Source organism: Corvus moneduloides, chromosome 7 (genome assembly GCF_009650955.1).
Source record: "Corvus moneduloides isolate bCorMon1 chromosome 7, bCorMon1.pri, whole genome shotgun sequence".
NCBI lineage: Eukaryota > Metazoa > Chordata > Aves > Passeriformes > Corvidae > Corvus > Corvus moneduloides.
In genome coordinates this window covers 77889-102873 of record NC_045482.1, presented here as the reverse complement: position 1 = coordinate 102873, position 24985 = coordinate 77889, and the positions used below count along the sequence as shown (strand labels likewise).

Below are 24985 nucleotides of genomic sequence, written 5' to 3'. Positions count from 1 at the left end.
TGCCAACTACGAAAATGGGGCCTCTCATCATGGAAAAATGAGACTTCTTCCCGTTCGTGTCAAACAAAGATGCCTTCAGCTCCAGAAGGAAAAACCTTGCCCCAGCCCAGCCCGAGCAGGGTGGGAGCGGAGGGGAGGGGACCCTCCCAGGTCTCGGTAGACCCACAGTGACTCTCCGTGGATGTTCGCAGCTACTGCAAACGGGATTGTGCCCGATTTTGGAGGAGGAACTCAGAGGGCAGTTCCAGACGGCCAGGGAGTAGCGGGACGGGGCTGGAGACGCCTCCGCTGCTCCTCCCGCTCCCTCATCCCGTACATCCCAGCACCCAGAGCACGGAGCCACCCTGCAGCCGGGGATGCGGGAGCCTTCCTGACACCAGCCACCCCACAAAGTCCTTTTTCCTTACGTTGCGGAGGGATTTGGGGGAGAAGTTTTGATGACCTCATTTTCCAGGTAGGCAGACTTTTTCTCTCCAAGTACAGGGGTTCTGTGGTTACTTACTGACGGAGCTCCAGTCGGGAATAACAGAAATCCCTCTGAAATTTCAGTCTGTGCCTGCTGCTGTTTACCGGCTTCCCAGCAAGGTGCCTGATTCATGTTTAGACAGTACCTGCAATAAGAGAATATAATTTTTTCCTTTACTTCCAGCTCTTGGCTAGTTTGGGCGTTTCCCCAAGGGTTTGCTGGGTTTTTTTCCAGGTCCAAGCAGTGCGGGCCACAGACTGCCAGGGCCAGAGGTCTAGAAAATCCCTCAGTGAAGGGGGTGGATTTGTTGAACCAAGGTCTTCCCTGGGGTAACTGGGCTGAGTTCAGCCGCTCCAGTGAAGTGATGGCAGCAGGGCAGAGAACTGTTCTGCTGCATGATTCCCCTTTGATTTTTGGGATTTCAGAAGACACTAATTAGACTCACCTGAGGCCCTCGTCTCCTATTTATGCTGAATTACATCAGTGCAAGCTCCTGTATTTTGGGAGGTGACAGCACATTTATGAATGCCTGTGAATTCATTGCGCTTGGTGGCAGGGGTTTGCTGCCTCCCAGCCTTCCTGCAGCCTGGGCTTTCCCTGGCTGAAATCTCAGGATAATTATATTGGGAGACCTGAAAAATATCTGGAGTCCCTGTAGCTGAAACCTTCCCCCTGGGTGCTCTGCCTAGGGATTAAAATTACAAGGCACGTTTGGGTAGTGGCTGCAACCAGCACCGAAATTCCCTCCTCATGCAGCATGCAAACCACAGGCACACAAACGGGAAGGAAGAGGAGGTGCATTTGTAAGAGTTTTCTTCCAAATGGGACATATTTTTCTTTTCTAGCTTCATTTATCAAACATTCGAGTGGAGAAAATGCTGCATGCACAAATGAGTGACACCACAGGTACTGCCTGCTGGGCATGGCCATGGAAAGCGCTGGGACTGAGCAGCAGGGAGGCTTCAAACTTTATTCTGCATATTTTAGCATAGCCAGCATAATTCTCCTTTCTTGAGAGTAATGCAATTTGTGTGCCTTTAAATTCATGTGGCTTTAAATAAGCTCCTTGCAGACAGTGTTAGCTTAGAGAGCAGAACATCTCGTTTTTGCGAATTTGGGACCAGTTTGCTCAGTACAGTGGGTGTTCTGGTGTTGGAGGAGAAATACACAGTGCACTGGGGGAACTTCAGGGATATCAGTGATTGGGACAAGGCAGACCATGGCTCTGCCTGGCCAGGTGCATGAGGTGACATTTCTACTGCAGTGGGATCTGCTCTAAGGGCTAATCAGATGTGAGAGCCCAAATAACCAGCTATAATTGGCACATTTGAGCCACTGCAAGTAACTTGTTTGCCATAACACCACTTTTGGTTCGGTTGCTCATGGTGGGAAGAGAAGCAAGCAGGGAACTTGGGTCCTCCTGCAAGGCCATTCTTTTTGCAGGGCTCTGTCTAGATAAATCCATATATTTTTCAGTGATGTGTGTGACAGCCAGGTCACCTGGGATCTCAGTGTGGGAGCAGCAAAGACCACGCATTTTTCTGCACCTGAGGTAGGAGCACAGACCCTCATTCAGGGAGAATGGTGCAAAATAGTGCCCTCAAAATCTGTTCAGAGGACCCACTGCTTGAGATTCCCTTTTGTTTTTCCCTTGTGTGCATCTCATGAGGAAAGAGGTGAACCACTCGAAAATACAAATACTGAGAGAAGGCCTCATGGGAGCAACGTTCCTGCTCTGGCAGAGAGAGAAAAGTCAAGGAAGAACAGGATGGGCAGACCCAAGTGTTCAGGCATTATGACTCAGCTCCCAGTTTGCTCTTTTCATTAGTTTTTTGAACTGTTTGTGTTCAAAAATTGCCTTCAACATGCAGAAAACAGTTGGTCTGAAATACTGGTGAAATCTGAGGTTTCCATCTCAGCATCTTGCAGCGGCAGGTGGGACTTTAAGTCAAATATCAAATGTTGTGGGATTTGCAACAGCATCACAAGAGCTGGTGGTGCTCTGAGGATGACAAAATAGGCACCATCGCCCACCCCAGCCTTGGAGGCCGCTGAGGTGGGGACTGGAGATCCCAGCAGCCACCCACTGTGTACCCAGGAGGGTTAATACCAGGTGGGATGCTGGTAGAGCAGGAGAATAACGTAGCTCGGGGTGCAGAGTGGGATAGAGGAGGTGGTGCAAGAGGACCCCAGGGAAGTGAGTTGTGTCTCGTGTTTTCAGGTGTCGCTTTCCTGCCTCACCACTCAGCCCATGGAGAATCCAAGGCTGTGGTGCTTCACTGACCCAGTCCCAAGCCCCCAGGGCTGTGAGCAGGAGCCATCCTGTGCCAGAGCTGGCCCTGGTTGCCCATGCAGGCCAACTGCTCTGCTCTAGAGTGCCTTCCCACCCACACACACAGAGGGAAAGAAGGAAGGAGGGAGGGAGGTGGTTAAACTCGGGATGCAGTGATGAGTCAGACACTTGGCCAAAGCCCTCAGCGCTCCCAGCCTCTTCAGAAGTTAATGTCTCCGTCTTCCTCAGCTAAAGGCTGGCTCTAAAATGGTGCTGTCTGAAGGCTCAAAGCTGTTGTGTCCTACTAAAGATCAGGGTCTCCTGCAGCCCTGTTTTATGGAGGGCAAACAAAACAAGGAAAGCCTGCAGTAGGCTTAGAGGGGTGAAATCTAGATCTTAACTGAAACACCCCTTTAGCATGGAAGTGTTTTATCCTTACCATACCACTTTTATTCTCTGCAGCACAATGGAAGTTGAGCCACACTGAGTTGTGCAGGAACTTCATAGAATCATGGAAGGGTTTGGGTTGGAAAGGATCTGAAAGACCATCCCATCCCACTCCCTGCCATGAGCGGGAACACCTTCCACAAGACCAGGTTTCCCCAAGCCCCATCCAACCTGGCCTTGGGCACTGCAAGGGATCCAGGGGCGGCCACAGCTTCTCTGGGCACCTGGTGCCAGGGCCTACCCACCCTCACAGGGAACAATTTCTTCTCAGTACACCACCTAACCCTGCCCTCTGCCAGTGGGAATCCATTCCCCCTTGTCCTGTCACTCCAGGCCCTTGTCCAAAGTCCCTCTCCAGCTCTCTTGCTGCCCCTTTAGGTACCAGCAGGTGCTGTAAGGTCACCCCAGAGCCTTCTCTTTTCAAGGCTGAACAATCCCAATTCTTTCATAAGCATAAGCCCTAGTGAGGAGGAAGGCTGTCACTGTTGTAGGGTCTCAGCAGCACTGACACCAACCTTTCCAGCATAAACCAGTTTGCAGAAGCCTGTGGTGCACTGCAGCTGGCACTGTAAACTGGAACGGGTCATGTCCCACCAGGCAATAGCTGGGCACCACGTGGACAGAGGTCTTAAGGGATGCCAGGGAGGGCTGAGTTGCCTGTATTCTTCAGTAGTGCTGTTCCTCAGGCAGCTGAGGCAGCAACACAGCTGCACTGCTCACTTGCCCTCCCCCTGCACTGCCAGCGCCACCAAATGCACGCTCAGTGTCCCTCCAAGCCTCGGACTTTTCCAAAAGTTAGCCAAAAAAACCATTCAAGAAAGAAGCTCTCTTTCTGGACTGGATTCAGGTCTTTTTTTCATAACGGAGATCCCACGTGCCCCTTTTTGGTTAGTGTTGAGCTGGCCACAATGCGGAGAAGCATCTCTGGGCCACCCCATGCTGGTTGGTTCTGGGATCCTCTAGACACAAAGGTGAGCATCTCCCCTTCCTCCATATTCCGTGCTGGTGACTAGTGTTGCTTGAGTGTTACCTGAGAATTTCCTTTTAAATCCTGGGTTCCTTTGAACACTTCCATACATTCCTAAGAACTTTTCAGACTAGATCTCTACTTCTACTACTTTAAGTTATCATAACCCTACATGAAGTAAACTCCCACGTGCAGCTAGGCCTCGGAGGCCTGGTGATGGGTTGAGCACTGAAGATGTGCATTTCTTCAAGAGGTTTTTTATTTGTCCCTTCACTCTCTGGGTCTGCAAGGAGCATTGGCTGGCTTTGTGTCATGCCAGCAGAGTCAGGAGACTGAGCATCAGGTTTACCATGCAACTTGTGTTTTCCTGCAGGCATCTGAATATCCTGAGGGGCCGCTGAGATGTTCCAACAAGCCTTGTTTTTCACTCTCCTTTGTGTGGCTCTAGTTCCTCTCCACGCTGCTCAGCTTGATGTGGATATTGCAGATGTCAGTCCTACCTCCTGTGCAGGTACTAACCAAATAATTTGGGTCACTTTTGTGGGCAGCAATTTTAGCAAAAACAATGCTCAGTTGTAGAACCTGCTTGCCAGGGACATTCCACCTCCCACAGCCCTTTGCACTCCTGTGGTAACAACCCATCTGTGGGGAAACCCGGCCTCCACCCAAACTCACGTTTCTGGGTTTGCTTTGATGTGCAGAGAGGTAGAGATGGAAGAGCTGGGGTCTGCCAGTGGTTGTCTCTCCCAGCAGGTGCAGTAAAAAAAACAGTCAGTCTCCAGCACTCAGCTCTCTATCTGATGCCAGAAAATTGTTCACTTTAAATCTGGTGATTTCCTCACTTTTCAGTTGCAATACAGAGGTGGTTTACGTGTCCAGCCTGACTCTTACCAAAAAATGCAAGATTTTCAAGATTGATTCAGTACTGAGCTGTGCTGGATTAGTGGTTGGACTCAATGATTTTAGAGATCTTTTCCAACCTTAATTATTCTGTGATTCTATAGCAGATCTTAGGAGTTATAAGTTCTGGTCACTGGAGAACCATCTGACCCAATCACGGGTGTCACTTCTAGAGCTGGGTGGGACTTGTGCTTTTCCCAGCATCACACTTGGTCCAGGTGTCTGGGGGACAGCAAAGGGGGTGCGTGAAGTGCTCTGACATGGTCTGAATAACTGTGTCCATGCAGAAAAGAGGAACTGCCCCATCAATGTCTACTTCATCATTGACACCTCGGAGAGCGTGGCTCTGCAGACTGTGCCCATCCAGAGCCTCGTGGACCAAATAAAGCGGTTCATCCCCATGTTCATCGATAAACTGGAGAGTGAGCTCTACCAGAACCAAGTCTACATCACCTGGCAGTTCGGTGGGCTTCATTACTCAGATGTGGTAGAAATTTACAGCCCTTTGACAAGCAGCAAAGACATTTACCTGCCCAGGCTGTCTGCCATCAAGTACCTGGGCCGGGGCACCTTCACGGACTGTGCGATCTCCAACATGACGCAGCAGATCCAGACCCAGATGGCCAACGGCGTGAACTTCGCGGTGGTCATCACCGACGGCCACGTGACGGGCAGCCCGTGCGGGGGGATGAAGATGCAGGCCGAGAGGGCGCGAGACATGGGCATCAAGCTGTTCGCGGTGGCTCCCAGCGAGAAGGTGTACGAGCAGGGCCTGCGGGAGATCGCCAACCTGCCGCACGAGCTGTATCGCAACAACTACGCCATCACCCAGAGGGACACCCTGGAGATCGACGTCAACACCATCGACAGGATCATCCAGGCTATGGTAAGGGCAGGGGGTGTAACAAGGGCGCAAGAGGAGCGGTGCACGGATGGGGGAATGCTTTCCCCTTTTGTTGGGTTTTGGAGATAACCTCTAGCAGGGAAAGTGGAGCCTTTTTCTGGTTCTTAGCCAGGACCCCTTGGTTTGTGCCTCTGTTTCCCAGCACGTCTGGGCAGGCTGCCACCCTAGTGCTGGCTCTTGCTGAAGACCAGGCCGTACTCCAGCCTGCTCCCCATCCAGAGGCATGTGGAAGAGTGTGCCACACTGAGACACGTGCTCACCGTGAGCGTGGTCTTTGAGACCCCACCTGTGAGGCGCTGTTGATCAGGGGCTCTGCTGAGGGCATCTTTACAGCCACGGGACCTTTACCACCTCCTCTCCCTTACCACCACACACCCCTCCAAGAGTGGGCTGCTGTCTCCCCTGTGGAACCGAGCACCTTAACTGATTCTCTTCCTCCTGTTCTCTCCTTTGCAGAAACACGAAGCCTACGGCGAGGTGAGTGAGCAGCATCTTTATGCCTTTGCCACACGACACAGGTTTAAGTTGCCTCAGTTAGAGCAGACCAGCTCACACCCCAAAACAGCACAGACCTGAGTGGGATGGGTCCCTGCCCACCTATGGATCAGGGCAGAGTCTGGGGACACATTCCCTTACCCAGGGGTTATAATGGCACACTGGACTCACTCCCTGTGGGTTCAGGTCTATGGAATAGATTTGTTTCATCACTTTGGAGGCACATTCTGTAAGTACTGCCCCTGCTGAAGCTCCCACCCTGCTGGTACCACAGGGGCAGGGTTTGGCACACAGAGGGAAGAGTATGCAGGGGATGCTCCAAAGAATATGCCAGTCTCATGATGACCCCAGATGAGCAAGCCCCCACCATCTCTGACACTTGGCAGTCTTGTTCTTCCAGTCTGGGCCCAGAGCCAAGCTATAATGAGCATGCTCGTAGCAATTTTCCACTCTTAATTTATGGGCAGCAAATTCTGTGTGTGCTTGTTGCTGCCTCAGCCCTGACTCAGCTGGAGCCACAGCAGATTTTAGCTGTGATTTAATGGGGAGAGGCACATGGAGAGCCGTGGGTGCAGAGCTGAGCTGAGTTTGGGATGCACACTGTCAATAGCTCAGTTTAATTCTTGTATTTCAGTGCTACAAGATGAGCTGCCTGGAGATTGCAGGTCCACCTGGTCCCAAGGGATACCGAGGGCAGAAGGTAAGTTGCTCTAAGCTGTGGGAAAAACAATAATGCCCCTGCCTCCCACAACCACTGCAGGATGCTTTAGAGCCCACATCGGCTGCCTTCTCAGGTAGCACCCCGGTGGGAAATACCCCCCACTAGCATGTCTTGGCCCTGGAAGGCACAGCCAGCACTGCTGTGCCCATGGCTGTGCCAAGGCTGATGCCCTGCCAGCAGTGCAGACAGACACCCGAGCATCCGCTGGGCACCTCCAGCACCGGAGGACACCAGGACTGAGGCAGCAGTTGTCACTGAGTCTCCCACTCTCCAAGCAGAGCTCTCATGTGCACAGGGTGTCCCACTCTCCTGCCCCAGCTCTGTGTGCTCTGATCCCCAGAAACTGTCATTTTCTCAGTCAGCACCAAGCCTGGACTTACGCTGGGATTTTTCTTTCCTTAGGGTGCAAAGGGGAACATGGGTGAGCCAGGTTCCCCTGGGCTGAAGGGACGACAGGTGAGTTGTGGAAAATCCTCCCCGCTGTTTGCTGCATCTCTGATGACCTCGAGCTAACTCTTCATGCCTTCCTCCCCAAAGGGCGACCCAGGTATTGAAGGTCCGATCGGATACCCTGGTCCCAAGGTAAGAATCCCATAGCCGATGGCGGAGCTCTTTGCATTCTCTGATTTTTGGTAAAGCAAGGGGAGCTTTGCTTCTCGATCTCACCTGCCCATTTCCCACCCCAGACCCCTGCGCTCCGCTCCTGCTGATTGCCCAGGCACTAACACAGCGATTTTCTTTCTTTTTTTTCCTTTGTCTAGGGTGTCCCAGGGCTGAAAGGAGAGAAGGTGAGAAAGAAGAGACAGAATGGCTGGCTGGGCACTTGGCAGGGACCGCGCTCCTTTCTGATGCACAGAGGGAGAGATTAGCTGTAATGGGGGAGGGATAACAGCGCTATTAACGCGTAATTGTGGACCTCGGGAGGGATTTCCAAGGGCATCCCAAAGCCTGTCTCCTCCTTCAGGCTTTGATGACGGTCTGGTGAAGCGGTGGTGGGTTTAGGATGTAAAGGGAGGGGCGAGGGAGCGGTGGGGAGGCGGGGGGGTTGCAGGCAGTGTCTGACTTCCTGTCCTCTTTTTCTTCCAGGGAGAAATTGGATCCGACGGACGGAGGGTAAGAAAGGACATTTTCTAACTTGCACGTTGTTCCAGCTCCCAAACGCTTGGACTGTGTGTTAATAGATCCCTCTTGTTTTTTTTTTCCCGTGATCCAAGGGTGCCCCTGGCTTGGCAGGAAGGAACGGCACAGATGGACAGAAGGTAACTAGGAGCACTGGGAGCACCCCATAATGTCGCTGCTGCTGTTCCATTTCTTTACCCTCTTTCATGCCCACAGGCTATGTAGTTTCTACTATCCCACATGCTGGCTTTCTGTTTCCACCGAGGTTTCTGTGAATTTATCTGTACATTATTCTGCATGTCCTGTAGAAATGTGTGAAGTAATTCAGGTCGCAGGAGTGAATCTCAGAATACGCTGAGTTGGAAGGGAACCACAAAGATCAAGTCCAACTCACACAGGACACCCCAACAATCCCACCCTGTGCCTGAGAGCGTTGTCCAAACTCTTCTTGACTCTGGTAGGATTGGGGCTGTGATCACTTCCGTGGAGAGCCTGTCCAGTGCCCCACCACCCTCTGGGGGAAGAACCTTTCCCTAATACCCACCCGAAATCTCCCGACACAGCTTCATGCGTTAAGCGCCATCCCTCTGTTAGCCCGCTCTCTGCAGGGCCTGGATGTGTGACCCGGTCTGTGCTCCTGCTAAGAAGGTGATAAGGCCAAATGATTTGGGTGTAGATACTTTATTTTGAATGTTAATGACCGCTACAGGACATGGACACTGAAAGCTTCACAGAAATTTGGATTTCAGGGCAGTTTGTCACAGAATCTGAAAGTTCATCTCTAAACCATAGCTTGTGCTTAGTATTAAAGCCTTAAAGTCAAGTTCAAAGGCCTCACAACAAAGTCCCTGGCTTTGTCCACTGGCCAGCACACCCTGGCTTTGCACTGTGTCCTATACCCAGCCCAGTATATTTGTGGGTAATAACAGTTCTTCCCGCTCCTCAAGTGCTGCTGAAGCTCTAAAATATCTCTCAGTACCCCCACTCTCTAAAACACTAAAGCCCTTTGGTTCCCCCAGTCTCTATCCCAGAGCTGTCTCAGCACTGGTGACAGAGCTGTTTTGGGCCACAGAGCAAGGCAGTCCTTTCTCTCATGGCATCTGTCAGGCAGAGTGGTTGCTGCACACCTGAGCTGCTCTGACAGGAGGGGCATGAGGGAGGCCCAGCACAACCCTGGACGTGAGTGACCACCAAACCCAGCCTCAAGGGACATTCCCATCACTCAGGATACACTCATGGGATGAGCCTGCCTGATTTTCTTTAGTCTGCTTTCTCCTCCACTTGTCTCTGCACACCCCACCCCAGTTTAAGGAATACACTTGCTATTTATTCTCTAGCTGGTGACAGATAAGGTCAGCAGATGATGCTAAAATTATTAACTGTCAGCAAGAAAAGCTGTGTTTTCCCTTCAGACACCTATAACTTCTCAGTCTTTTCCTTTTGAATGTAATCTCTCCAGGGCAGGCTGGGGAGAATTGGACCACCAGGATGCAAGGGTGACCCTGGTGACAAGGTAGGAATGCTTTACTCTTTCACCAGCACATCAGTTGTGTAGCTGCTGAGTGAGGTATATATGTAGAAAAATGGCCAACGAGAGGTTAATGGCCCATTTTCCTACCAGCTGTATAATCTGATCCCAGACCTGGGATCCCTGGAATGGGGAGCACAGTTTGATTTTACTGTGCCTCCTTTCCATGGGCAAGTCAGCTGGAAGTGCCCAGTGTCCCTCTCCTCCACACAGAGAGGTGGAGCTGCCCTTTCGTCAACACCAGCAACAAGCAAAAACTACTTTAGCCTCTATAGCAACTTTCTAAGCACTGGCTTCGAAATTTTACTTGATTAGAAAGTTTTATTTGATTTATTCTGCATGGAGAGTGTTCCCAATGTGAAGTGTGTGGTTCTTTTCGTTTCCCTCCCCAGGGCCCTGATGGCTACCCAGGAGATGCAGGAGACCAAGGTGAAAGAGGAGATGCAGGCATAAAGGTACAAGTGCTCTGGACAGACAGCAGGGTGTGGGCAGAGGCTGCCAGTGGGGACAGCTGAACACCATTCCCTGTATTTTTACATATATCCTAAATCCTACACTGCTTGTGGAGCCCATAGGCTTTGGGGTCTGGATCCCGTCACCAGGCACAGGAGCTGAGGGAAGAGCCTTGCTGGCCTTGTTCCTTGGGCTACTCATGGTGGAATGTGCTGGTGAGGCAGGCAATGACCATTGGCTCTCTGGCTGTTTCAGGGGGATCCTGGCCGGCCTGGTCGCAGTGGACCCCCGGGGCCCCCAGGAGAGAAAGGAAGCCCGGTAGGTTCATGCAGCGTTCAAATATCTCCAGTGCTTTATTGTGGTCTATTCATAAAATCACAGAATGGTTTGGGCTGGAAGGAGCTTTAAAGCTCATCCAATGCCACCCCCTGCCATGGGCAAGGACACCTTCCACTAGCCCAGGTTGCTCCAAGCCCTGTCCAGCCTGGCCTGGAACACTTCCAGGGATGGGGAAGCCACAGCCCCTCTGGCTTTGGGCAGGACTGGATGGATGCTGTAAGGAGCAGTTGACAAACCTGTTGTCAGCTGATGGGGGGAAGGTTACACAGGACCACTCTGCTCCAAGGCTGGAGCCCGTGCTCATGGCAGTGCCATATGGGCATGCCAGGTTGTGTGGAAGCAGAACCTGGGTGCTCATACACACCTCTGCTTGAGGGGGACTGCTTGACACGGGATAAAAATGGGGGGAGTGTGTGTGCACCCTGAGCTCTCTTTCAACAAACCATATTTCTTTTTCTTCTCCAAGGGACTCCCAGGCAACTCTGGAGCTCAAGGGCCTGCTGGAGCCAAGGGAAGGAAAGGTGAAGTGGGACCTCCTGGACCCAAAGGAGAGGCTGTAAGTGGCTGAATAGATCCCTGGACATTGGGCACACTGCAGGAACCTGAGACAGCTTCATGGATGAGTGCTGAGAAACTCCCCCATTCTGCTTTGTGAATCCTGAAAGATGTGCAGATGCTGATCTCCTTGTCTCTCCCAAAATCACAGAGCAGAACTCCCATAATCCTAAGCCTGATCTAAACCATTTCACCTTAGAGAAGTGTCCTGTGTTCCCACTTAACCACACAGGCCTGGCCTCTGGATGCCCAGGGACACTTTGGTTATACTCTGGCAAGTTCCCCAAATCTCTGGCTGCTTGCAGGAGCTCAAAGAGTCAAGATCTGGTGGCCATTATGGCAGAGCTCTGTGAGAAGGGCAGTGTCACGTATCGGTGGTGCCACACAGACCCAAGTTAATATGACGGGGCGCTGCAAATTTTGGGAGGTGGGTTGGAGACAACAATCCATGGCACAGCTCCACCAGCACCAAGGGGCCAGAGCCCAGCCAGCATGTGTCCTTGTGCAAGATCCAGTGGGGAAAGCAACACTGGATGAGCTGGAAGTAAATCAGAGTCTTCAACTCTGAGGGAATGAACCAGGCGTGTTTGTGGTCGCTGCAGTGAAAGAACAGGCTGGCTGTGGCTTCCCAAAAGGAGCCATGGGCATCCCTGCTCCCCTGCTGCTGGGAGCACATTTGCTTAGGGGGCAGGTGTACATCTCTTGGGCCCAGAGGGAGGAGGGAGGGCAGCCAGGGGTCACTGCCCAGGTAACATCCATCCTCTCACCCCATTTATGTGACTTTTGTGTCTGCCAAGGGGCGACGTGGAGATCCAGGGACGAAAGGCAGCAAAGGCTCTCCTGGAGGCATAGGAGAAAGGGTGAGTAAGGCAACTGCCCAGATTATTGCAAGTGAGCCCCATATGGACAGGACTGGTGTGTGTGTGATGTGCTACTGCCCAGCCATGCAGTGTCCATGCAGCACCAGAGCTGGGAATGCAGATCCCACAGTGCTGTGCTCCCACTGTGTCCGCTGCCTGCCCTGCTGGCACCAGGTACAGCCTTCTCCTCCAGGGTTTGGTCAAGAGAGGGGATGAAGGGCAGCAAAGCTCAAGGTTAAGAGACACATTCAGAGGGCACACTGCCTGACACTGAAACCAAGAAACACGAGGTTTGAGAAGGGCATCATGGAGCACTGCCATGTACAGAGATAGCATTCCCTGACCAGGAATATCTTTACCCTTCTCACAGGGAGATCCTGGTCCAGAGGGTACTCGTGGTCTGCCCGGTGAGGTTGGAAACAAAGGAGCCAGGGTAAGCATGGATCAAGGCTTGGTGACAGCCAGGAGGAAGGGGGAGCACTGCTGCCATCCGGGGCAGCTTGCCTGGCTTTCCTCCTCATGCACTGTGTGTTCTTGTGTCTTTCTTTGCTGTGCAGGGAGAACAAGGACTGCCAGGACCCCGAGGCCCTTCGGGTGCTGTGGGAGAGCCAGGCAGGATAGTAAGTCACACTTGGGCACGTGTGTGACCAGGCCCTCCTTCTGTGGTGAGGGCTTGCCCTACTTACACAAGCTGCCTGCACTGTCCCTCCCGAGGAGAACCTGCACAACCTTCTCTCAGGGAGACTCAGAAACTGGGTGTTCCCATGGCAGTGTGGAATGGATCACCAGAGCGGGTGGGTCACTGGGGAGAGGGAAGATGGGACTCCACAAGCACCCATTTGTCCTGGGTCTGCGGTTAGTCCATCACCCCGATGTGGCAGTAGTGCTGTGACATCCATGTGGCTCTATGGGACATGGGAACCCCACTGCTGAGACAGTCACTGTCACAGTAAACTCACCAGGAAGGGACATGGTCCTGCAGCACCATCTCGAGAGCTGGTTTTTCCAGCACGGTCCCCTGTGTGCCGGCGGACAGCAAGGAACATCCTCACTCAGTCCTTGCCTTCTCCCCAAAACTGTCCTGCAGGGATCACGTGGGGATCCTGGTGACTTGGGCCCAAGAGGTGATGCTGGACCACCAGGACCAAAGGTAAAGTTCATGAATAAACCTCTGCATTTGAAAGGGCAGGTTTGTGTTCCTATTTATTTATTTATTTATTTATTAAAAAAAAAAAATAGGCAGTTTTCACTGCAGAAACTTGTGTGCCTCAGAAACAGAATCAGACCTGAGCCTCCCTATGGGGCAGAGATGTAGGTCTTGCTCTGGCCAAGGCAGCTCTGATTACACCCCTCACCTGAGCAGATTGAGGGACATCCCTGGCACATGACATCCCCAAAACCCCACAAATCCTTGCTCTGCACAGCTGTTCCCAGTGCTTCAGGGCCAGCTGCAGAAGCTTTGGCTCCTGGTGGTATCTCACCCCGAGAGAAGATGAAAATGGCTGTAACTGTTTCTGACAGGAGCAGGTCAGAAGGGTTGGTATCTCATGGGTCTTTTTTTCTACTAAAGGGTGACAGAGGCAGGCCTGGCTTCAGCTACCCTGGACCCAGAGGCCCTCAGGTACGTATTCCTCGTTGAGCACATGAGGAAATCTGTTTGTGTGGGTGTTGCTGTTGGATCCGAGCAGCCTGAGAAAACAGGGAAGGAGGAAGAAAAATGCTCAGGGTCACAGATGTGTGGAGCCTGGGAAGGAGAAAGGGGGTTGAACACCAGGACTGACCCTGGCCACAGTCCACCAGGTGCTGGGGACCCCAGCCTCAATCATGGTGACGGTCCCTCAACCATCAGCCTGCAGCTACAGCTGCTCTTCAGCTTCTTGCCCCTCACTGCAATCTTTGGGTGTACATGTGCACAGTGTGGGGCCAGTCCTGGACAGGTGCTGACCTCTCCCTCCTCTCCTTTTGCAGGGTGACAAGGGTGAGAAGGGGCAGCCAGGACCCAAGGTGGGTGTGTTTGTCTCCAGGTCTCCTTCACTTGTTTATTTGTACTGGCTGGGATGCCAAGGAGTTGTCTCCCAGCCCTCTGGGTTAATGGCTGAGGAGCCAGCCCTGCCAGCAGCTGCCCTGGATGTTCCCTGCAGCTGTTGAGCCTGGTTGTATCTCGCAAGCCCATCTCCTTTTGAAATAACCTGAAAAATGCGTTGCGGAACTTCTTTTTTTTTTTTGGTTAATGCCTGTGTAAACACTGTTTGTTTGCTGTGCTCTGAGCTGCTGGTTTAGAGGATGCTGTCCCAGGCCAGGCAGGCATGTGTTTGTGATGCAGCAGAGCCTCTGCCTGAGCACATCCAGATGTGCTCCATGCCGGATCTGTTTCTCCTTCCATCGAGCAGGGAGGAAGAGGTGAGCTTGGACCAAAAGGAGCACAAGGGACCAAAGGAGAGAAGGGGGAGCCGGTAAGCAGCCTCCCTGTACTGCCCCAGGGTCAGTGTCCCCCTCCCACACCCCTGCTAGGTGTGCTGGGGGTGACATTGCCACTCTCTGCCTGCTCCCTGTCCCCAAGCTCAGCTGTGGCAGGCTGGTGACTGTGCTCAGCAGGGCTGGGCCTGACCAGGGGGTCAGGAGGGGCCCTGAACACCTGAGGCTGCATTACCAGCATTGCCCAGAAAATATTTGACCCTTCTTTACTTCTTCCCCAGGGTGATCCTGGCCCAGGAGGAGAGCCTGGACAGCGTGGTCCACCTGGTGAAGCAGGCCCTGAGGTACTGTCCCATGGCATCGTGTCTGAGTAGATGCTGTTGGAGGGGACACCAGCTGCCAGATGTGTCCGCTGGCTCACAGTGGGGGCTTGCCCTCCCTTTCTCCTTCCCCTTCAGCAAAAAGCCACATTTATAATGGCTCTGACATCTAGTTCCCAGAAAAAGAACTAATGGGAAAACTGTGCCTGAAATCCTTGTGTTCTTCTTGCAGGGGACCCCTGGCCCACCAGGAGACCCCGGTCTGACTGTAAGTAACCCCTGCTACTCTTCTTCCTGGGGCAATCATGGCTTTTCCATGCACAGCCTGGGAACAAAACAGGGCATCAGGTCCTGCTGCTGCCTGGCAGAGGTGGCCTGTGGCTTCCCATGGGAGCCAGGGAAAGAGGAGAGAGGGCTGGTTGGGTAGGAAGGCAAAGGGGAGCCTTTCCCTTAGAGGGAAGCATTCACCCTGCACCCCTTTCCTGGCAGGACTGCGACGTGATGACCTACGTGCGAGAGACGTGTGGATGCTGTGGTGAGCAGACATCACCTCTCCCCAGGGAAGGGGAACAACCACTCGAGGGATGGGGACAGGGGGTCACCAGAGGGTTCCCAGCATCACTGACCCACGTGTTTCTCTCCCTGCCCCTCTCCCCAGACTGTGAGAAGCGCTGCGGTGCCCTGGACATCATGTTTGTCATAGACAGCTCCGAGAGTATCGGCTACACCAACTTCACCCTGGAGAAGAATTTTGTCGTCAATGTGGTCAGCAGGCTGGGCTCTATTGCCAAGGACCCCAAGTCAGAGACAGGTCTGGGCTCTGTGGGGACAGAGTAGGGCATGGGGAAAAGAAAAAGGTCTTGGATCCTTTCAACTTCACTGTTTATTTTCCACGGCTTTTCAGACCAATTGGGCAGCTCTTTGACTTTCTCCACTTTTCCCCAAGGATGCAAAGCCAAGTAATGTGACACTTCCTTGGCAGGTGCCCGTGTTGGGGTGGTGCAGTACAGTCACGAGGGGACTTTTGAAGCCATCAAGCTTGATGACGAGCGCATCAATTCCCTATCGAGCTTCAAGGAAGCGGTGAAGCGCCTGGAGTGGATCGCTGGAGGCACCTGGACACCGTCTGCCCTTCAGTTTGCCTACAACAAGCTCATCAAGGAAAGCAGGAGAAAGAAAGCCCAAGTGTTTGCTGTGGTGATCACAGACGGGCGCTACGACCCCCGGGATGATGACAAGAACCTCGGGGCTCTCTGTGGTAGAGATGTGGTGGTCAACACCATCGGCATAGGAGACATGTTCGACCAGCCGGAGCAGAGCGAGACCCTGGTCTCCATCGCCTGCAATGAACCCCAGCGAGTCCAGAAGATGAGGCTCTTCTCAGACCTGGTGGCAGAGGAATTCATTGACAAGATGGAGGACGTGCTCTGCCCAGGTCTGTCCCTGTCCTTGCATGGAACTGGAGTTTTGCGCCCCAGGGTTTGGGGTGGGGGGCCAAGATGTGTCCCAGCAGGTTGGCCAGCAGCTGGGTCATCCATGGTGGGGTCTGACCTTTAGGTAGCCCTGGACTAAGAGTCCTTCCTCAGATAAAGACCAGCCTTTTGGGGCAGTCCTTTGGTGTTCCTTGGAAGAGACCTTGTCCTGCCACTCTGACTGTGCAGGGGATGGCAGCACATGGCTCAGTTTTCCTTGTTTCTTTTCCTTCCAGATCCACAGGTCGTCTGCCCCGAGCTGCCCTGTCAGACAGGTAAACATTACAAGTAGCTTCATGCCATCTGCACAGACTCTGGGGGGAGACTGCATGAGGCTCAGGAGTAGGAGAGGGGGGTGCAACCCTGTTCAGTTCCTTTGGAAGGCAGGAGTTTGGGAAATAGTGCTACTTTACATGAGGAGAGGCTCCAGGGTTTCGTCTCCTGCTCTTTTCCTGTCTCTCTGAGTTCCCTGCACAGGTAGGTCCAAGTGCACTGTGTGAGTGCACCAGCATGGCTCATCCCTGATACTTTTCCCCATCGAAATTCCTGGGAGCTACCAGGTTTTGACCGCCAAACTCAAGTCAAAATCCCCTTGCTAAATTCCCACTCATGGTGACTTTTGTAGCAGGATGCTCCTTGGGAGTGATGGGCAGAGCTGTTATTAGGGATCAGTTGGAAAATAGCAACCTAGTGGACCCAGAGCTTTGGCTTCTCTAACGCTGGCTATATTTAATTAACAATTAACTCAGGGTGTTGGATTAAAGGAAAAGGCTGTAAGGATCTTCTGGTGCTCTGTGTGCTGAAGGTAGCTTTACGGGGTCACATTTTGCTTGTTAAGGAGCAAATGTGTATCCCAAATTCCCAGAGAGGTCCCATCTGCCTGAGTCCCTGTGCCTGTTTAAATACAATAGATGCACTCTCTGCTGATACACAAAGTTTATAGAAGACCAAAGTTTTGCCCATTCTGCAATTTTTGTCTCTTCTCTTGCCATGAATGTTTTTGTGGCAGTCCCCAGCTTCAACTGAGCCTTATAGAGAATATCAAATTTCATTTTTAAATAAGTCCCTTTGTTTCTGTGGAAAGGAAAGGAAGATTGGTCCCAGGATGCACAGAAATCTGGAGAAAAACTATAATTATTCCTGTCTAAAATATCTCACTGGTATTTTGAGTATTTGCACCTGGCCATGCCAGGGGCACAGTGTCCAACCATGATTCTGAGCTCCTCTGCTGTGTCTTCTGAGGAGCTTTGTCCTGCAAATCTCTGCACAAGGAGGTGACATCCCCAGGCCGCGCTGGTCATTGCTCAGGTGTCATCAAAGGTTTTGGTCTTTTCGGCCTTCCCGTTTCCGAGGAACACAAGCAGTGGCACACTCATTTCTCCCGGGCTTGGGCATCAAAGCCCTCCAAAGCTGTCAGTCCTTTCCTTGTAGTGCAGTTGCATGTTTCTGTTCCTGATGCAAGGTGAGAACAGTTCGGTGGTGCCTGGCAGCCCTGGGGACTGCAACAGGAATGGCTTGAGGAGGCATCTGAGGGCGTTCCCTCTTGGGTGAATCCCTTAAGCCATGCCATATGCAAGCCAGGCCAAGCACAGGCAAGACCTGCGCCCCACAGAACATGGGAGGTGGAGTGACGTGGCTGGATAGGGTTGGCGTCCTCTCAAAGTGCCCTCTCAGCATGGGTGAAAGTTGGGCTAGGGCTGGTAGATGGAATTTTAAGTAATTGGTTCAGGAGTCTTTGGGCACAGAGCCTCCCACCTACCACACCAGCTGGGCCGTGCTGCTCTGCTGTCATGTTCAGAAGGATTTGCAGTGGTCACACTTCCCTAATGGCATGGGAACACGTTGGATGGGATGGGACATGACAGAGCCTGGGGCTTCTCTGCCTCTCGGAGAACATCCCATGAGCTCGTGCCAATTCCCACGCAGATCCTCTGGATGGAGACAGTGCCCTTCGGAGGGAACGTGAGCGAGCCAGTGCACATCCAGCATGTGTGCCTGGACTGGCCACAGACTCAGGTCAGGGAGGCAGCTAAACCTGCCCCGTTCTTGGCCCCATGGCTCAGCATGGTGGTCCTGGCACTTTGAGGGGCAAATCAACTGTGCCCCAGCTTCAGCCTGGGTAATGCCAGCAGATCACAGACAGGGACAGGTACCACATACACCTTGTCTTCCCCCCATGCTGCCTCAGGGCTTTACCTGAGAGTGTCCCATTTTCAGCACAGCCCCTTGTCTCTCCTCAGTCACAGCTGTGCTAACAGGATGCTGGAGGGTTGTATGCTGAGCAAATCTGAACTGACCACTTGCTTCGTAGAAACTGCATGACGTCCTGAGAAGCTCTTGCTAACCCACGCAAAAGGCTTTGCTTTGAGCTTTGGGGTTTTATTCAAAGTTAAATTTGGCACAGCCAGGTGCAGACGGAGGCTCTCAGGGCCCTGACAAGCCCAGACACCGCACAGCTTTGAGTGGAGTCACTGCCCTGAGGCTGAGTGCCAGGCAAGGGGGTCACATGATGCTGTCCCTTCGATGCCTTTCTGCCTTACAGCACCGTGGGTGCGGTTTGCACATAGCTACATGATCCTAAACTACATGATGGGTTAATCCCATCTGCAGTAGGAGGTGGCCCTTTTCCTGAGCACTGCTTCTTCTCCATCGTGCCTATGCTGGATCAGCAGGAACTGGGCAGTTAAGGTTTTGTGTAATTTTCTGAAGTCATTCAGTTGATGTGTGAAAGATTTCAGGGCAAATCCCATGGTTCCTCAGACACAAATGGCAGAAAGATTTAAAATCTGGCTTTGGTCTTTACTCCTCTGTCCTCATTAGCTCTGTTCTTCCCTGGTGCAGTGCAGGTAGGAAAGCCAGGTAGCTTTCAGAGACGTAGCCATTGCTAGCAAGCCCTGAAAATATTCTTTTGACGCTCACTTGCAGATGACAGGAACCCTGGGAGCATAAACCCAGTTATTTTCCGCCCCATGGAAGAGGGAGTCAACATAGATTTCCCCAGCACCATACAATCGATCGCCCAGTTCCTAAACTCCACGCGGGAATCCCGGGACCCCAGCGTGTACACCCAGCTGGTGGCCACTTTGGCCTTTACCGCCGAAAAAGCCAAGTTTGCCACTGGAAATGAGCGGCAAGAGTGGATGGACTTGTTCATTGACACCTTCAAAATGGTGCACAGCGAGATTGTGGGGGACCCAGAGACCGTGCTAGGGCTTTGCTGAGACCTCTCTTGGGGGTCACTTGGAGGCAAAGGCCGAGTGGAGGTGGAAATCGTCGCTCCTGTGTGGCAGAGGGGACAGTTCATGGGGAGATTTTTTTAGTTTAGGAGAGACAGAGGCAGTGGAATGGCTTGGTTGTGCTCAGCCAGGGATGGGACACAAGGAGCAGTCCCCTCCAGCTCAGCTGGCTGATGAGCATGGTGGCTTTCCCCAGCAGTACCAAGGGATGCTCTTGCTTTCTCTGCTGCTTTTTTGCTGAGAGCCTAACGACGCGTTTTCCCCATGTTTTCCTGTGTATGTCCTTGCTGACCCCCTCCAAAGCATCCTTCTCCCCTTTCTGCATCCTCTCTCTCGGTTACCACGGGCTCTCTTCAAGTCCTGCAAGGCTGACCAAGCAAGGTGCATCCCCGCTCACCACAGTGTCTCTGTGGAACCCCTCATGGGCAGCTGGGGGTGGAGGGAAGGAGCAAGCAGGGTGGGAGAGGGAGCAACCCTCCCTTTCCTTTGGGAGCACTGACACCTGGGCAGTGATTCTCTCAGAAGCTGTGTGGGCTCCCCTGGCCTTTTTCTCTGCTTGTACATTTGTGTTTCCTCTGTCGTAATCCACAACATGTAGCTGTCCATATCCAAAAGGCAGATATTCTGTTACGTGGGGCCAAGTGGTCCAAAGCAAAATTCCTTGACTGATGTGAGCTGTTTAAAAGCAAGTACTTAAGTTTGATGTAGTAGAGCCTACTCAATCCATACCCAGTGCTGCTTTGGCTCAGACACCACAGAGCCACCACCTGCACTGCAGGTATGTGTGCTTAGACAAGGCCTGGTATCTCCATCCACTCAGTCATCCATGGCCCAGTTTGCACAAAGTCAGGCGGGCAAGGGCCATTCCCACCTCCAGTTTAACTGCTCTCAAGCTGTATTTAGAGGTAGTGGGATTTCATGTGCAGACACAGGAGTAGAAGTGCTTACTCTGACTGACATGGTATTACTGCAATAAAGTATACTGAGCAAATGTCACATTTAATGGGCGGAAGAGAGATGTGCTATCCTCAGGAATTTGGCTGTAATATTTCCGGGTATAAAAGGTGGAGCCACTTGCCAAGCTCAGCCGTGGGAGTTGCCCACTTTGAACTTACTGCGGTGTTCCCCCGAGGTTTCAGCACTTTTTCCCCCAGTCTACAGGGACAAGTTGCTCAGAGAACAGAGCTGCTATCAGTGTAGAATAGAGGGGAAAGAGTTCTGAGTGCTTTACATGGTGTGCTCTCAGTTTTAGGTGAAGGCAAAAAGATCAGCCTGTGCCTGAGTCTGGTCATAATTCACATATTCCAGATAGTCTGTGCAAAGCCAAACTCCCTATTCTGTTTTGTTTTTTACCCCAAAATTAGTGTGACTTAGCCTGCTGGGATGCAGGACTGAACTCAGAGTAGTTAAGCTGCTCCAGCCATGATGCCAGAGGAAAAGCTCCCAAACCCCACTGATTTGAAAAGACCTCAGGGCTGGGACGTTTTGCTGAACAAAAAGAGGATTGGAGAAGTTGGTGAAGGAGTGTTTTTTAGCATAATCCCGTCTAATCCCTCTGATAAAACCAGATGGATTTCATCACAGCAGCGTTCCTTCAGTGAAACTCTTGGGCAAAGGAAGGACAGAGATAAGGAGGGTAAAGGATGGTCCATACCTCCCCAAAGATACAGGAGGGGCTGGGAAAGGGGGAAACCCCAAAAAGGGCTGCAAGGTCAGTCCCCACCTCACTTTCATCTCCACTGTCAATACTGCGAAAGAATAGAGGAAATACAAGTTGTTCAGGTTTTAGAAAAAGCAGGAAGGTGATGTGAATGGGTGGAGTTACTCTGTACACTAATGGCAGAAAAATCAATGATATTTCTGCTTATTTGCGCTGCCTTCATTAGACATCCCCACCTGTGCAGTAAGGTGAGCTACAGGCATTCATGATCCACATAAGAAGGCCCAATGCACCAGTTAAAAGCACAACAGGAAGGTTTTAGTCGGCCTAATTCATGGTGGTACTTCTGAGAGCTTGTCTGCCAGTTAGGATGAGAATCTTGCTGCAGAAAAGGGTGCTCGGGTCCTCAGCCTCTCAGAAATGAGAACAAGCTGCAAACAGAGCCTGACACTGAGCAGGACAACCCCAAGGCTTTACTGCCCTACATTCCCATGGGATAACTCATATGTAAAGGCACTTTATCAAACAGCTGGAAGGCAGCCCTCTCCAGCTGTGAGGGCTGAGCAGCGAGCAGAATGTGTCTCTGGGGAATGCTCCTGTCAGATGTGCATTACACTCCCGCTGAAGCTCCATGGAGTGATGCTGCCCTCTGCTTAGCTAGGAGCTCTTCAGGCTTGCTTGTCATCTCAAAAAACATGTGGGCAGGCCTTGGGGGAGGCTGCTAGCACTGCCCCAACATGACACGCAGCCCCTGCTCGCACCTGCTTTCACAGACCCTCACAGAGGTTTTGCACTGTGTGGTTGCAATGGGGATTCCTTCCTGCCTTTCCCCCTCCACGGTTGCTCAGAGCACATGAGGACCAGGAGTGCAGGTGCTGCCAAGGCAAGGTATCCTTGTGGCAGCAGTACCTGCATACCAGGAACTGCAGCATCAACATGCCTTTAGACAACATTTCTCACGGAAGATTGGGCAGAGGTGAGTATGTGCCTTTATTGCTTTAAAAGAGGGAAGGTAACAAGCGATAGGACAAAAGGAAATGGCTTCAGGTTGCACCAGGGGAGATTTAGACTGGATATTAGGGGAAATTTCTTCACTGAAAGGACAGTCAGGCACTGAAACAGGCTACCCAGTGAAACAGTGGAGTCATCATCCATGAAGGTGTTCAAAAAATGTGATGTGGTGCTCAGGATATGGTTTAGTGGTTAACATGATAGTGCTGAGCTAATGGTTGGACTTGAGGATCTCAGAGGGCTTTTTCAACCATAAGGAATCTGTGATTCCTTGATTCTGTGCTGAACCCAGGTGTAGCACTGTCCAGCACTAGGGAAGCTCATTGTCAGGCTGGACTTGCTCACAGTGTGGAAATTCAATCTAATGTTACACTCCTACCCCCAAAGTTACCCCCTGTTGCCAGAAATGGGTGCTCAAGGTGGGGCTGCTCCAGAAGCTCCTATTCCTTGCCAGTCACACAACACAACATGGCAGCATCTTCAGGACTTCACTCTTTTGAGATGCAGCCTCAGAGGCACAGAACTGCTTGAGAGTGCTATGGCCATTGCCCTGCTGCCAGCTCGGGGAATGCAGAGGAACCCTGAATGCAATGCACATAACTACCGAAAAGGGAGGAAATAATAGTCTCTGACTATCAACTGACTCCAAACATAGCTATTTTCTTCTTTTTTTTCCCTGAGTTCATTCACTGCATATATTCATGTATTCGATGTGTTTGGACTGGGCTTGGAGCAACCTGGTCTAGTGGGAGGTGTCCCTGCCCACGGCAGGGTGCTGGAGCGAGATGAGCTTTAAGGTTCCTTCCAACCCAAACCATTCTGTGATTCTCTGATTCTATGCTTTTATGGTAAGTGTAACTCTGACAGTATACCACTCTCCAGAAGTAACTGAGAGGTTTGAAGGTGCTGCCTGCCACTGATCGCTGGATATTCATCTCACAAATAAGACCTGGAAATTGATGTAAGGCAGTGGGTGTAATTCTGGGACTGAAATGCACAGACCTGTCTAATTTCATGAGGGTCTGTCATCAGTCCCAGAATTAACATTCATTAAGCACCCAGTAGCTGAGGGCATCAAAAGCAAAGCTCCTTCATTTCAAGCTGCAAAGACAAGCTTTGGCAGCAGGGTTGGGCTGATCCTTCTTTGGACAAGGATGCACAGAGGCAACTCCAACCCAAATTATCCTGTAGTCTTCTTATCATCCCAACTCTTGTCCTCCTTCTTCCCCCTGCAGAGCTTGCTGTGGCCCAGTGCACCCAGCGCCCCGTTGACATTGTCTTCTTGCTGGACGGCTCAGAAAGGATTGGGGAGCAGAACTTCCAGAGTGCCCACCGCTTCGTGGAGGATGTGGCGCAGCAGCTGACGCTGGCCCGGAGCAACAGCGACCACATGAACGCCCGGATCGCACTGCTGCAGTACGGCAGCGAGCAGGACCAGAACGTGGTCTTCCCGCTGACCCACAACCTGACCGAGATCTCCGACGCCCTGGCGCAGATCAAGTACCTGGACTCATCCTCCAACATCGGGTCAGCCATCATCCACGCCATCAACAACATCGTGCTCAGCCCGGGCAATGGGCAGCGACTCGCCCGGCGCAACGCCGAGCTCTCCTTCGTCTTCATCACCGACGGCATCACGGGAAGCAAGAACCTGGAAGAGGCCATCAACTCCATGAAGAAGCAGGATGTCATGCCCACGGTGGTGGCTCTGGGGAGCGACGTGGACATGGATGTCCTGCTGAAGCTTGGCCTGGGAGACCGGGCAGCCATCTTCCGGGAGAAGGACTATAACAGCCTCTCCCAGCCCAGCTTCTTCGACAGGTTCATTCGGTGGATTTGTTAAAGGAAGGGCGCACACAAAATCCTTCTCTCACTGATATACACACCCCTGATATTACCTGTTGTATTTTCTTCCCCCTGTATGGTTGCTAGCCCAGAAGAGCTGCCCTCTGGGTCCTCCTTTCTAGCCAAAATCCAGAGCTCTTTATTGATTTTCATGATGAAGTGTCATGTATCTTACATTTATGGTGCTAATTAAAACCCAGATCAAAGCAGGATACAGAGCCATACGATGTACTTCTGTAAAGCTTTGCACACACCAAGCCATGACTTGTGTACGTACTGTAATCCTAGGAGGCCTTATCAGAGATGCAAGAAACCTTTCCGGTGTAGCAGGACCAATGAGTAACTCTAGTTTTCAAAAACTCTCAATGTCTCTCAGTGTGTCTTGCTCCTCCTTCCTGGGAACAGCAGGATGGTGTGAGAGGTTTTGCTGCCTTCCACAGATGCTCCTTTGGGGGGTGTATCTATCTTAAATTTCACAAATCATCTCTAAGATCTTTATTTTCCTGTGGGCCATACCTCCCTTTATTCCTTCTGTCATTCTACCCTTCATCAGAACCTGCTCATCTATTACTGCACTCCAAATTTCAGCTGAGAGGGGCAGCATGACTCCCAGCATTGACACAATACTGGACAGCCACCAGAACTGCCTCCCAGTCACCCCAACGTGCTCAAAGCATCCGTGGTACCTTCTTCCCACTGGTATCTGCTGAGCAATGCCCAGATTTGAACTTGAATTGTGCTGTCTGCAAAAATAAACGGACCTTTTTCACCCTATCCTGAAAAGGCCTCTTTTTTCTGTAGTTTTGAGGATTTTAAAAATTATTTTCAGTGAGCAGCTGATTCTCCTGGTTTCAAGCTGGTATGTCCAGATATCATGGAATCACAGAATGGTTTGGGTTGGGAGGGAACTGAAAGACCATCTCATTCCACTCCTCCTGCCATGGGCAGGGACACAGATTGCTCCAAGCACTGGCCTTGTTCACATTCCTCATCTGTTTCA

The 24985-nt window shown here is 51.9% G+C and overlaps 1 protein-coding gene across 3 annotated transcripts; it reads left to right on the top strand.

Annotated features, from left to right (window-relative positions):
* Window positions 1-226: 226 nt before the first annotated feature.
* Window positions 227-24759, top strand: COL6A2 (collagen type VI alpha 2 chain). 3 transcript variants are annotated; one of them, XM_032115277.1, is made up of 28 exons: window positions 227-454; window positions 4526-4663; window positions 5340-5938; window positions 6413-6433; window positions 7086-7151; window positions 7575-7628; window positions 7710-7754; window positions 7934-7960; window positions 8259-8285; window positions 8387-8431; window positions 9751-9804; window positions 10212-10274; window positions 10528-10590; window positions 11078-11167; window positions 11964-12026; window positions 12397-12459; window positions 12584-12646; window positions 13114-13176; window positions 13597-13647; window positions 13995-14030; window positions 14417-14479; window positions 14723-14785; window positions 14994-15029; window positions 15251-15296; window positions 15420-15572; window positions 15744-16196; window positions 16470-16508; window positions 19159-20472. In XM_032115277.1, the coding sequence occupies exons 2-28, from the start codon at window positions 4555-4557 to the stop codon at window positions 19452-19454; spliced, it is 2751 nt and encodes a 916-aa protein (XP_031971168.1). In that variant the 5' UTR covers window positions 227-454; window positions 4526-4554; the 3' UTR covers window positions 19455-20472. The 3 variants fall into 3 exon arrangements, with proteins under 3 accessions (XP_031971168.1, XP_031971167.1, XP_031971166.1); XM_032115275.1 differs by lacking the exon at window positions 19159-20472 and adding an exon at window positions 23376-24759 and having other exon boundaries at window positions 234-454; XM_032115276.1 differs by lacking the exons at window positions 10528-10590; window positions 11078-11167; window positions 11964-12026; window positions 19159-20472 and adding an exon at window positions 23376-24759 and having other exon boundaries at window positions 233-454.
* Window positions 24760-24985: the final 226 nt, after the last annotated feature.